The sequence below is a fragment of the Alligator mississippiensis genome, chromosome 12 (assembly GCF_030867095.1).
Source record: "Alligator mississippiensis isolate rAllMis1 chromosome 12, rAllMis1, whole genome shotgun sequence".
Taxonomy (NCBI): Eukaryota; Metazoa; Chordata; order Crocodylia; family Alligatoridae; genus Alligator; species Alligator mississippiensis.
In genome coordinates, this window is record NC_081835.1 from 47190055 (window position 1) to 47204018 (window position 13964).

General features: G+C 49.3%; 1 protein-coding gene across 3 annotated transcripts in view; it reads right to left on the minus strand.

The window, feature by feature from the left end:
* Nucleotides 1–11656, minus strand: part of DNAH1 (dynein axonemal heavy chain 1) — a 157207-nt gene extending 145551 nt beyond the window's left edge. Inside the window, exons 1-3 of one of the 3 annotated variants that reach the window (XM_019475610.2) lie at nt 11449–11656; nt 5093–5355; nt 4279–4351 (exon numbers count right to left, since the gene is read on the minus strand). In XM_019475610.2, coding sequence (XP_019331155.1) covers nt 4279–4351; nt 5093–5308 — 289 coding nt within the window. In that variant the 5' untranslated portion in view covers nt 5309–5355; nt 11449–11656. Of the gene's footprint in view, nt 1–4278; nt 4352–5092; nt 6298–11110; nt 11375–11448 lie in introns of those variants that run through there. The other 2 variants (XM_059715419.1, XM_059715420.1) reach the window with 2 other exon arrangements.
* Between the last annotated feature and the right edge of the window lie 2308 nt (nt 11657–13964).

The following is a 13964-nucleotide window of genomic DNA, read 5'->3' on the forward strand; positions in this document are numbered from 1 at the left end:
CCGGGCAAGTTTTATTTAATCTGCCCAAATGTCTGGGACTCTCCTTTGCTCCACTGGTGGGAGCAGGGGGAGTGCAACTGGAGGCAGCAGAAAGTACTTGCCTGCAGCTGTAGAGGTGCAAAGACTCACGTGGTGCTCCCTGCTCTCACCCCCGTAGCAAAGGAGAAACGCAGACATTTGGTCAGGGCAGGGGGAGTGGGGGCTGCAGCTGCAACAGGGCAGGGGGGGAGGAGAGGGTTGCCTGTTCTCCAGCAGGGGAAAGAGGCAGGGGTGGGGGGCTTGGAGGGCAGCGGGGAACTCCGTGGCTGGCTGGCTGCACAGGGGCTGGTGCCTGTGCTCTGGGGACTGAGCAACCATAAGCACCTGGGGGGGGGGGGGCAAGGGGGTGAGAAGGAAGGAGGGGGAGGGGGCCATGGCCAGGCTGCCTGGTGCAGTGCAGCAGCCTCATCCCAAGGCAAGGAGTGCCACAAGCCTCCTCTCCTCTTCCCTCAGCCTGCACTAGGGCTGGACATGTTCTGCTGCTGCCTGTATGAATTGGAGCCACTGTGCTCCAGCCTGGTCAGGACTGGGACAGCTGGGGCCCCTCCAGCAGGGCTGGGGGGGCAGGGGGCAGGAGTGAGGGGCACCAGCAAGGATGGGGGTGGGGGACAGGGTACTGCAGTTTGGTGAGGGAGAGGCACTTGGCAGGCTGGGGTCAGTGGGTTGGGAGTGAGGGGCAGCAGCAGGGCTGGGAGGGCTGTGGCTTGGGAAGTGAGGGGAACTGGGGTGGGGGTGGAAGACGGTGGGTTGGGAGTGCGGGGGGCACTGGCAGCACCAGGTGGCTATGGGTCAGGAGTGAGGGGCACCAGTAGAGACAGGGGCTGGGGGGCTGCAGATCGAGAGTGAGGGGCACCATCAGGGCTTGGAGTGAGGGCACTGCAGTTTGTTGAGGGAGGGGCACTGGTATAGCTGGGGTCAGTGGGTTGAGAGTGAGGGGCAGCAATACAACTGAGAGGGGCTGTGGCTTGGGAGTGAGGGGCAACAGGGTGGGGGCAGGGGACTGTGGGTTGGGAGTACAGGGGGCGCTGGCAGCATCAGGGAGCTGTGGGTCGGTAGTGACGGGAACCATCAGGGCCTGGGGGGAAGGTACTGCAGTTTGGTGAGGGAGGGCACTGGCAGGGCTGGGGTCAGTGGGTTGGGAGTGAGGGGCAACAGCAGGGCTGAGAGGGGCTGTGGCTTGGGAGTGAGGGGCAACAGAATGGGCAGAAGCAGAGCCACCCTTCAGGGCTGGCCATGTAAACACTCCTTTGAAATCTGACATTCATGACGGGCATTTGGCTAGTCAACATATAAAGGGTGCATATCAGGAACTGGGAAAATGTTCGGCAGGGCTCCCCAGGAGAAGACTAAGACTAATGGTCATAAATTGCTAGAAGACTGCTTTAGATTAGACATAAGGAAAAATGCCTTTATTCTAGACCAAGGACATTCTAGTCGTAGACTCCTCCCAGAAGTGGTATAATCACCTGCTCTGGATATCTTCAAAGAACTCCTGGACACTCACCTTGCTGGGGTCACCTGACCCCAACAGTCTTTCCTGCCCAAGCGCAGGGGGGCTGGACCTGATGATCTCAAGAGGTCCCTTCCAGCCCCTAACGTCTACGAATCTATGACCCAACTCGGGTCAGAGGCAGGCGGGTAGGTGTTAGGACACAGATGCTGGAGACATTTCTCTCCACTGCAGGAGGGGAAAAGTTCCTGCTGTCAAAGACCCCTGCTGCTGAATGTTGCCAAGGTCCCACATCCACAGGTCATATCAAATGGCTCCGTGGGCCAGATCCAGCCAGCAGACTGTAGTTGCCAACCTCTGCTCTAGAGGGTCTGAGAGGCTCTGAGCAAGGGAAGTGCTTCAGACTAAAAGAAACACCCCAAAATATCACGGTGGGCTAAGCACCTCCAAGGTCTGCAGAGTATGTGTACCCTGGGCTGCACAGAGCCTCAACAGTGACCAAGGCCTGGGTAGTAGCAGCAATTATCCCAGGATTGCAGGTGTGCTCCAGGAAGGGGGTTGGCCAGACATAGATGCCCCAGGGGAGACACCTGAAGCGTGGCTTTGGTTGGGCACGCTGAGGCGGCTGGCCCTGCATAGTATTGCTCCCTACTGTCCCATCACAGGGGTTACAGTGGACAATCACCTGAATATGAGCAAACAGTGTGCCCCCATTTCCAAGAAAGTTAAAGGCATACCAGGCTGCATTAGTAGGAGTGTCGCCAGTAAATCAAGGGTTGTGATTATTCTCCTCTAGTCAGCACTGGTGAGGCCACATTTAGAGAACCGTGTCCAGTTTTGGCCCCCCAGTGCAGAAAGGATGTAGACAAATTGGCGAAAGTCCAGCAAAGGGCTATGAAAATGGTTAGGGGGTTGGGACACATGACTTATGAGGAGAAGCTGAGGGAACTGGGCTTATTTCATGAGCTTTATTTTGGTCCAATCCTCCAATTTGTCAAGGTCTCTCCGAATTCCAGCCCTACCCCACAGTGTATCTACTACTCGCCCCAGTTTGGTGTCATATGCAAACTTGCTAAGAGTATACTCCATTCCATCTTCTAGACCAGCCCTTGGGGCACTCCACTTGATACCAGCTGCCACCTACACATCGAGCCATTGCTTACTACCCTTTGAGCCCAACAATCCAGCCAGCTTTCTATCTACCTTACAGTTCATTCATCCAACCTGTACTTCTTAAGCTTGCCTGCAAGAATATTGTGGGAAACTATATCAAAAGCCTTGCTAAAAAGTCAAGGTATATCATGTCCACTGCTCTTCCCACATGCACAAAGCCAGTCATATCATCACAGAAGGCAATCAAGTTGGTCAGGCATGGCTTGCCCTTGGTGAATCCAAGCTAACTGTTCCTAATAACCTTCTCCTTCCCCAACTGCTTAGAAATGAATTCCTTGAGGACCTGCTCCATGATTTTTCTAGGGAATGAGTTTAGACTGACCAGCCTATAGTTCCCCAGATCCTCCTGCTTCCCTTTCCTAAAGATGGGCACTATATTTGCCCGTTTCCAATCATCCAGGACCTCTCCCAGTTGCCACGCGTTTTCAAAGATAACAGCCAGCAGCTATGCAATCACATTGGCCAACTCCCTCAGCATCCTTGGGTGCATCGTGTCCAACCCCATGGACTTTTACACATCCAGCTCTAAATAGTCCCTAACCTGTTCTTTCACCACAGTTGGCTGCTCACCTCCTCCCCGGACTGTGCTGTCAGGTGCAGTAGTCTGGGACCTGACCTTGTCTGTGCAGATTAAGATGAAAAAGCCATTGAGTACTTCAGCTTTTTCCATATCATCCGTCACTAGGTTGCTTCCTGCATTTAGTAAGGGGCCCCTACTTTCCCCAATCTTCCTCTTGTTGCTGACACACTTATAGAAACCCTTCTTGTTACCTTTCACATCCCTTGCTAACTGCAACTCCAATTGAACTTTGCCCTCCTGATTTCATCCCTGCATGTCCGAGTAATAGTTTTATATTCTTCCATAGTTGTTTGTCTAAGTTCCCACTTCTTGTAAGCTTCCTTTTTGTGTTTAGCTCACTGAAGAGTTCTCTGCTAAGCGAAGCTGGTCTTCTGCCATACTTATTAGGCTTCCTGCACATTTGTTCCTGTGCCCTCAAGTTTCTTTAAAGTACAACCAGCTCTGCTGGACTCCTTTCCTCCTCAGACTATCTTCCCAGGGAATCCTGCCCATCAATTCCCAGAGTGAGTCAAAGTCTGCTTTTCTGAAATCCAGGGTCCCTACTCTGCTGCTCTCCTTCCTTACTTTCCTCAGGATCATGAACTCAATCATCGCATGGTTACTACTGCCCAAGTTGCCATCCACTACTACATTCTCCACCAATTCTTCCTTGTTTGTGAGCACCAGGTCTAGAAGGGCACAAGGGTACCCCGTAGTTCTACACATGAGCTCCATCTTGAAATCAAGTATAGACCTGAATGCACTCTGGACATGACAGGGGCCAGATATATCTTGGTCAGAAGGGATACAATCTTTTGCTCATTAAGGGAGTTGTTCATCTGTCTTGCTTGTGCACTTTATTCCATCATTTTCAAACAGTTCCCTTACCCCAACATATTCAAGTGCTGTGGCATCATCTCTGGCCTTGAAATAGAATAAAGAGAGCATGACCAACACCCCAACTTAGGGACCACCCAAAGGTAATCAGCTAAGGGGTAGCAACATTAATCCTTTAATGACTCATATCCCCATGACATTACTCTTTTCAGTACTTTACCTTTTGGCGTGTGCTCTTCAAGATCTGCCTGTCTCAATAAATCCCTGTTCACACTGGGACCAGCGCACACATCCTGAAATCCAGCATATAAAAGCATTATCAAGGAAAGTCAGAGGTAACAGGGAGGAGCCAGAATGGGGTACAGAATGAGATGTAGAGTGGGATACAAGAGGAGTTGTAGTGGCACATGAAGAAAAAGCCTGCAGCCATGAACTCAAAGTGCTGAAGAATTCAACCCAAAACAGAGCTCCAAGGCAATAAGAGGCAAACGAACTGTCAGTTGAAAAGGAATAGGACACACAGAACCAAGAAGCAGAAGACAGACAGAGAGAGAGGTAGTTAGCCATATTAGTCTGAAATTAGGCAGAATGTAGGGCAGGGTGGCAGAGAGAGGAAAATGTTCTGCTGGGAGAATGCAACCTGAAACCAAACCAAACATGCATAGGGTTGAGGACAAAGAGCAAGGAAGCCAAAAGGGGCTAGCAGAAGATCTGGCCCAAAAAGTGTACTGGTAGCATGGGTCTACAGCAAGGGCAATGTCCCCATGTAAATCCTCCATGCATAGCTACAGAAGCAGTATTGCTATTTTGCTTTGTAAAGGCCAAATTCTGTCCATTAACCAAAGGTCAAATCCTGGAACACAAAGGGCTCTGACCTAGCAGAACAGCTGTAAAATAGGAAGCAAGATTTTGGGCCTCTTTTCTACAAGATCAAGCCATGCAGATTGTCTGTTTAGCTAGGTTCTACTATTTAATCTAACACATAGTTGTCCTGCTTCTGATCCAAGCAGAAGAAAAAAGCTCTTTGCACTTACCCCCAAGAGGTCAGAGGCTCCTGGAGTGAGGACATCAGAGTAAAATCCCTTCTGTTTAATCAGTGGGTATTTCCTTTTGGTCCCCCTGTAAATGTTTTCTGATAGACTTGAACTGGTTCCTGAACTGGAGTCCCGGAGCTTTGCCTGGCTGTTGGGATAGGGGGCATAAGGGATCCTTCCCAACGATTTGGTCAAGTCTTTCTGCATTTTATCCATCTGTTCCACGTTGGTCAGGAGAATGGTGCTGTGAAGGGATTCTAGGCCTTATGGAGAGGACAAAGAGTGAAGCTCTTAACAACATGTCACCAGTGCTCATAAAACCCCTCTCACTGGCTCTTACATTTTTGGCTTGCTAAACATATGAGTAGGTAACAAGGTGCACTCAAACCCCTGCCTCAGTACCAAGCTCTACTTTTATGACCTGGTGGCCACCAACAACTGACTGAACAGCTCACTAACCCCAAGCTAAGTAAGCGCTTTTATTATTCCAAGCAGGTTTTGTAGAAGAAAACTCAACAGTATATGCGTGAAAAGCCGCTTTCCTGAAACAGCAGGGGCTTCCCTGATCAGTGGCAGCATTCAAGAGGCTGCCAGTGGAATTACAATAAACTGGCACTGCAGTGAAAGTAGCACACAGACCCCTGTGTGCTATCAGCCCTATCAAGCACATAGGGGCTTTACCAAATCCCCAAATGTGCTCTATACTTACCTTGAATCTAGCAGAAGCAGGCTCAGATCCAGGTACCCCACCCAGCTCTTCCCAGATGTAAGTTCTAACCCCCGCTCTAAGAAAATTAATGCAGCAGTGTCCAAATACAGCCTGTCGAATATTAAAACACAACTAGAAGCTCCCCTCTCCCTGCTACTGCAGGGGATATTTTTTGCTGGCGATCTCAACTCACAAACAATTTTTATTCAACCATCAGTGGAGATGTGAGCATGGGCAAATACAAATGCAAGCACCCATCATATTTCATAAAATCCTCTCTCCCACTGGAGGTGCTAATTAAGTGCAGTCCTCAGACTCCTGGCATGATGCAGCCATTGATCATAGGGGCTTGTCTAAATATGACTGACTGCTGTTGCTAAGCAGTATTGGTTAAATACAACATCCCTGTAGGATCACCAGGATTATACCAGTGCAAAGATGTATATACCCTGTGGCTTACACCTGTAAAAGGTGGGGAATTCTGAATTACAAAACCTCCAAAGTCTACTTCAGGGGTGATGCATCAATCCTTGCTCAGGGCTGGACCTAAAATCACATTCTAGCCCTAAGTGAAAAATAGCCCATATCCACAGGGATGCCTGCTCTGCATTCCATAAAAGACCCATCATTCTGTCTGGTCTAATCCTGAAGGATAAAATGTCTGCACAACAATCTGCTTATTGAGAGTGTTCCAACTTGCAGTAGCTGATCATTAAAAAGATCTTGCAGGCTAAAACTAGCACTGTCCCTGCTCTGTGCTTCACTGTCGCTCAGAGGTGACAACACATGCATATTTCCCTGCTGTGTTCCTCTGCTCTGCTCTTGAAAGCAGGTAGCAAAATGAAAATTACAAATGTCCTAGCCTCTCTATTCAATGTTTACGAATTTTGTAAATTTCACCTAGCTACAAGAATGAATCAGGCACACACAGCAGGGGAAGCATTACATACACGCCTGAGATAGCAGGGAATAACTGCATGCTGGGTTATTACTGTAGGGTTCAAGCCAATGCACAATTTTGAGTGGCTGATTTAAAAAAAATATCAGATAATAAATCAAGGTTACCATGATGCAAGTCCTTTAAGTGAAACAAAGTAAATGAGCAGAGTGGGGAGACAAGGAGAGAGAATCAATAACCCCCCCACAAGCCAGAAAGTCCCACTGTCTCCTCCCAGTCTTTCTTTTGCTTGGCAACAGGAAGCTCATACCCTGAAGAATGAATTTTCCATGGAGGATTTGGGTTTTATTAGTTATTTTATGCTCTGGCCATATCTATTTTAGCAGCACAGCAGGATTGATTGGTATCAGCTGAGATCCAAGGACTCCTGATGAATCACTGCTGGACTCTTTTATGCTTGCTGCACCAATGCAGAAGAGCAAGAGTAATGCAAAATGACTCTGCTGTGGTTTTCTCAATATGTCAGCTCAGTAGCCAGGAGGTCAGGGGGAGAGGGCCAGAGATGGACCTAGGTGGCATGGCAAGTTCCCATCCTCACCTTTCACTTCTGTAGACCCAGATTCAAACCGTGTTCAGTTCAAAAAGCGAAAACCACCATGGGACTCATCCTAGTCTTTATCAGCGAACATAACAAGGCTCCCCCAATTTAGCACAATTGGCAGTCTCTGCCCAGACCTGAAATAGTCCGGATCGGCAGCAGTCCATGCTGTGTTCCACTGACAGCTGTGTGGAGGAAGTGTGTACCACGCCTACCCACAGAGGGCCTAATTCTCCACTGCCTTGCACCTTGGGTAGTCATTTACACCTCCGGAAAGTCCTTCATGATCACTAAATTTATTCCCCAATTAAAACAAAACCCTACTCAGTGTCCTGCCTGAAAAACATCCATCTGTCAGGCCCTCACAGATGCACAGAAGGAGGCACTAACGTATATGACTGACTAATGTAAAATTAATGTGTGTTATCCAAAATAGAGAACAAAATTAGGCCTTGAAAATTTTACTAGACAAAAGGAATAAAACAGCAAGGCAGAATCTGATATAACTGATGGAGGCTTTGGAAGTCTAGGCATCCAGACCCTTGCCATCCCAGCAGCTGACAAGTGTTTGAGATGCTATCATTAGGCTCTACTTGGGGTTTCCATATCTCATACTATTTGCCAGCTAATAGATATATGATGAAGCTGATGGTTCCCCTTAACTATTCGCTGGTGAAGAAGCTGTCTTGTCCCATTTCTGAAACCTCCAAGCTGCTTTATGGAAAGATATTCTTAGACACCCTGCTTCCTTCTCAGCCACCTGATTCCTGCAATGGGGAGGGATGCAAGGGGCAGCAATCTGCTCTAACTCTCCCCCATTCTCCACACTGTCAATTCTCTCCCTCAAGCATTGTCTGCTGCTGCTGCTCTTGGCTTTCCTAAGCACCTGCAGTGTTAAATGGACACATTTCTGCTTGGAGGATTTTGACTAATAGCAAGGAAATTGCCCAGAGTCCTGTTAATTTCAATTCCTCATACTTTGACAGGGACAGGAAAGCAGGTTGTGGGCAGGCTGATTGGTTTACACTAATTTCATATTTAGGAGATTTTGTCTGGAATCACAAGTACTAAGAAGAGGGAGATTTTCAAAGTCACAAAAAAGAATTAAACACCCAACTGTTATCAAATGTTAGAGTGATTCAGAGGCCCAACTTCCATTATACCTTTGCAAATTTCACCCCCAAACCATTCATTCTGCAGAAATTGATGGTCTAACCCTCCCTTTCCCATATCTCTTCTGCCTCCCCTACCTTACCTTCCCAACACTAACCCAGAAAGCTTTCCCATTCATTACTAGCAAATGGTTACAGGCTTTTTCAAGTCCTGCACAAAATCATCATGGTTTTACCCGTAATGAGCATGTTGAATCCCTTCACCACTGCTGAACTTTCCAGCCAAAGAAAGTGCATATTCTTTCACACCTGAAAAGTATGCTTCCTGGATACACCTGGTATATCATATTATGCAGAGGTGGTTAAATGGGACTATACAAAATGAGAGCATATTATAATGGAACTGCTGACACAACATTAGCTACAGTGTGTGTGTCATGATGGCAAAACTATAATTACAATTTCACAGTAAATCCAGGTTTTACATATCCAAGAAGTCAAACTCCCACACATTTTTCTCGCTGTCTGGTATGAGCTTTTGATCTATTGCCTCCACTTGAATTTTTGATCCAAAGTTTCAAAGAAGCGGACTAAAAAAAACCAATCTTTTTTTAATGTGGTTCAAAAGGGCTTGGTAGTTGTAATAGGCAAACAGAAAATTACTTTTCAAAAACTAATCAATTCCAACAACAAGAAAAGGTTAAAAGGGTGAAATCAGATAGATAGAAAATTAATACTGCTCCCTCTCAAATCTATCTATGCATTCATAATGTTGCAATCCACATAGAAACTAGACACAAAATACATGGAATTCTTTCTTGCTTTAATACATGAATTCAAATACAGTGATAGGTACTCTACAGGTCTTTAAATTTCTCAGTCTACTTGAAATTTCACCTCCTTCAACATTAAATTAAAAGCTGTTTCAGGTCCTACACCAGCCCCATCCCCTTGACAGTTCGTGCAGTTTCACAATCATGCTGATTCTGAGTTTTTTATAAAATTTTCTCCTCTTGCTGTACGAAAGAATCATATGAACAGCAATGGAAATGGGCCATACAGGAGAAACAATGCAACATGCAACAAAGAAAGTGTTGCCAAATGTGCAAGGAAATCAAGCCAAATACAAGTGGGGTAAGTTAGATTGCTAATATTATCTTTACTCCTACCAACCTTGGCTGTTAGATTTGCAACAAAATTCAGCATAAAGTGTTCAGGCAGCAACCCTAACAATACCTATTTTAAAATAAAATGCAATCCCTTCTGTCACAAACCTGACTGCAGGGGCCCCCCAGGGTTGCCTGTGCACTGTTGGGTTACGTAAGAATTTTTCAGGTCCCCCTTTCTGCAGAGGGAGCTGGCCTGGAGTATCACTCACCTAGAAATCCTTTCCACAGGCAATTAGTAAGGAGACAAATAACAAAAAGCAAACAGGATAACACAAACAGAACTGACTATAATTTGGAGACAGGAAACAAGACCCTCAGCTAGCAACACTTTAGCCTTTCTGAGAGGCTTGCCAGCATCTCCAGAAATCAGCCTGATTTCTGCCAGTCCTGACCCTGGGGGTCTTCTTGGCCCTTCCTAACCCACATTAACTGCCAAGCCCCTTGCAGCTTGCCCCCGAACTGCATTCTCAACAGTCACCGGAACCCTCCAGAAAGTTCTGGCCCACCCAAGGCGCCCGGCGCTGCTCTGGCTGCACGGACCAATCCTAACCGCATCCCAAACCTTAATGACACACACTCGGCACATCTACACGAGACACTTACTGCTACGTAGCCTACTAACACCGCACAGTAGCATGTTGGTCAAAAACCATGCTAACATGCTACTGCATCGTGTTATTAGGCTACTGTGCAGTAAGCGCCACAAGAAAAACCCCCATGTGCTGGCGCTACTGCGCAGTAGCACAAGTTACTACGTACATAGTTACCACTTGGTTAACCAAGTACAAAACTTGATGTGCAGTAACTAGAGCACATTAACGAACATGCAGACATGCCCACTGACAACACAATGTGATCCAAACCTGCACGAGTCAGTACAAAGTGCTGAGGCAGCCACCATAGCAACACATTCAAAAGCAATCGCTTCTGCCTATCCTGAATGGATGCAGGACACTGCTGGCTTTGGCGTGTCCCAGTGCAACAACCGACGGACTACAAGGAAACACCCCCGCAGCCCATGGCCCCCCGCCACGTGACAGGGCTCCTGACGCCCGCCTGCACTGCGGAGCCCCACGACTGCCATGAACAGCGATCCCACCCAGACTTGATCCAGCGCTCGCGGGAATCAAAGGATCAGAGGCACCTGGCTGGACCGGGCCCCAGCCCATCACGAGGCTCTGTTGTCTCCATGGGCCAAAAAGGCCCTGATCCACAGCTACCCGGCAGAGGAAGCACCATGTGTCTGGGTCCAGAAGGCAGTTTTCCTTAAGCGTTCCTGGGGATCGCTGTTCTTCCGGCGCGGTTCAGGACCTGCCCAGGTGTTGGGGCTTAAAGCCCACTTTATGGAAATGGGAGGCTCCTCCCTAGCTTGCTCCTGCGGCCCTACTGCTGAGGGCAGGCAAAACTCAGGGGCATCCGAGCCCAGAGCCGCCGGGCTTGGGCCTGCACGTAGGATGCCTGCCAGAAGACTTTGGAAACATCCGAAGCGCCTGGCGGGGTGGAGGACATCTTCCAGTTGTTGGACCACTTACGGTTCTGGACTGACCCATGGATTTGGACTTGATTTGGCTTGGAGCATGAAACATGTCTTTAAAAAAGAAAAGAAAAAAGACGCATGCAGCGCAGAAGGGGGATGGCGGAGGCAGGAGCAGGGGCTGGGGCGCAGGATCCCTCCCTGCTGGCTCCGGAGCAACTCCAGCCGAGCCGGGGGTGGGGGGCAGAGCCCAGCTCTGGGGCTGAGCAGAACAACCAGTGCCACGCGACTTTCATGTGGGGAGCCCCCCCGGGGCCCAGAGGCGGCCGCTGCCCCGGGACAGGAGCCCTCGCCGCCGCCCCCGGCCCGGCCCGGCCCGCGCCCCCACGCACGCACCGCGCCGTCTCGCAGCGCCCCGTCTCCAAAGTGCGGACGCCAGAACCCGTTGCTAAGGGGCTGAACCATTCCGGCCGGCCGGGGGAGGGCGGACGGGTACTCGACACCTCCTCCCCGAGTGACACGGGGAACAAGCCCCCAGCCCCACATGGCACTTCTCTCCGCCAGGTCTCTGCCTGCCTGCGGTTCGCCTGGCTCTGAACGTGCCGCTTCCCCTCCGTCCCCCAGCTTGGGATTATGGTCGAGTCCAAGCAGAGCCCCGAAGTGGAGGAGGGAAGAGTGTCCCAAGCTAAACCCGGAAGTGGGCCTCTCTTGTCTCCAGGGAGGACACTCTGTGGTCTAGGCAGCATCTTAGGCTGGGTCGGGGACCGGTGGGGACTGAGCGCGGGGGCTTCCACAGCTGTCCTGTGTGGCCCTGTTCCATAGCCGCCTCCCTTCAGCTGGGCTGTTCTGGGCTCTGGAAGTGTGATGTGCTTCCCTCCTCACCGGCATCAGGGACAACAGGAGCCCCAGTGGCTTGACAGTGTTGCCAAGTGTATGAGAATTGTTGTATTTGTACAATAATTTCAACCCTTGTACAATATACAAATCAATAATAGCAAAAGTGCTCAAACTGTACAAGGGGTTTAGGAAGAGCACACACCAACTGCTGCAGCTTCCTTAGCCGGACGAAGGGTTTTTGAACCCGAAAGCTTGCTTAATAACTATTCTTCAACCATTTGGGTTGGTCTAATAAAAGATATCAAATTCACCCAAGGAACCTTGTCAAACTGTACAATAATTTTTGTGGCAGGTATCCAGGCTGTAGCCATATTAGTCTAGAGGAAAAAGCAATCTGGATAGGGTTACAGGTAATATAACAGATATCATCTCTACCATGAGCCCAGATTGCAATAATTTTTGAGGCAGTTAATTGATGCAGCATATGCAAAACGCAAGTCATTCTCAGGGAGTCTTAACCAACTTTGGGGTTTGCTGTCAGCACTTTCTTACGACTGCTTGCCTTGAAATAAAGAAATATTTCAACTTTGATGACCTTGTTCTCATTCACTCAGTGGAGATTTACAGTGAGCAATATAAAGTAAATAAGAACACGATTTATTTGTATTATTTGCATACTTATTTGCATATTTTCTTGTGTACAATAGTTTTTCAGCAAATACGACAATTCTGACCTTCCAATATGGCAATTTCATATTTAAGACCTGGCAGCACTGGTGGCTGTTGCCTGCATGTTGCAGTGGGAGGCATCTAGCACTTGGTACTTATGCAATGGCTAGCGCGAGGGGACCTTGAGCATCTTGGACAGGGGTGTCAAACATATGGCCCACAGGCCACATTTGGCTTGTGCATCTGGCCTCTGTGATGTGGCCTGGAGGTTGCTGGCCTGAGCCCATGCCCCAGCCCTGGCCCAGCCCCACCATACTGCATGTGCTGCAGGCAGCGTGGGGTTGGTGCAGGGCACTGTGTGCAGCACCAAGTCCAGTCCATACACTGCGGGCAGTGCAGACTCCCCACCAGTCACGTGCCAGCTGTGGTGCCTTCTGGCGTTGAAGTAGTGGCGATGCATAGGGCGTGCACATGCACCCTGAGAGTGCCAGTGCATCCCCTGACCAGCTGCGCTCACGGCCTAGGCGATGGGCAGAGGGACAGGCGGGAATGCCGGTGCCCCCCCCGCAAGCATCAGCCAATCGCTGCAGCCGCTCCCAGAAGCAGCTGCAGCAATTGGCTGCAGCAATTGGTCACAAGGGTTCCCCCAGGCAGTGAGATCTGCCACAGGGGACCCCTCGCAGCAGCAAGATCAGGGCCCCCACTGGTTGGCGGGATTGGCCGCGGGGAGACCCCCCCCCTCCCAACTAGGGCAGCACCAGTCGCCCATGCCTTGAAGAAATGAAAAGAAAGATCAGTCTGGGAGAAGAGTGATTTGTTACAAAGTAGGGCTGTTCATAGATTCATAGATCGTAAGGGGCTGGAAGGGACCTTGTAGATCGGGGTGGGCAAAATTCAGCCCGTGGGCCAAATGCAGCCCGCCAGGCCATTCTATCCAGCCCGCAGGGCCCCTAAAAAATTTAGAAAATTAATATTTAGCTGCCCCGGGCTGTCTGTTATGCGGCCCTCGATGGCTTGCCAAAACTCAGTAAGCAGCCCTTCGCCCGAAATAATTGCTTGCCCCTGTTGCAGATCATCGAAGCCAGTCCCCCTGCACTAGGCAGGAAAAGACAACTCCCCAGCAAGGTGACTGTTCAGTCTCCTTTTGAAGCCACCAACAGATTTGGAAATTTAGAGAGAATCCTAACTGAGATAGAGTTGTATGCAAAGTACAGGGGAGGCTTTCAAAAGTGTGTGGCTAATTGATCCCATAGCTCTGCCCTCTTTCACATAGACTCTTTCTCCACCTGCACGGTGTTGTTTTACATGTAGTGTGCATATACACCTCTATAATCATACTTATTTGGGCAGTAATGTCCAGTTCCTACCAGGACTCAGGAGACCACTTCTCCAAAGTAAAAAGGGAA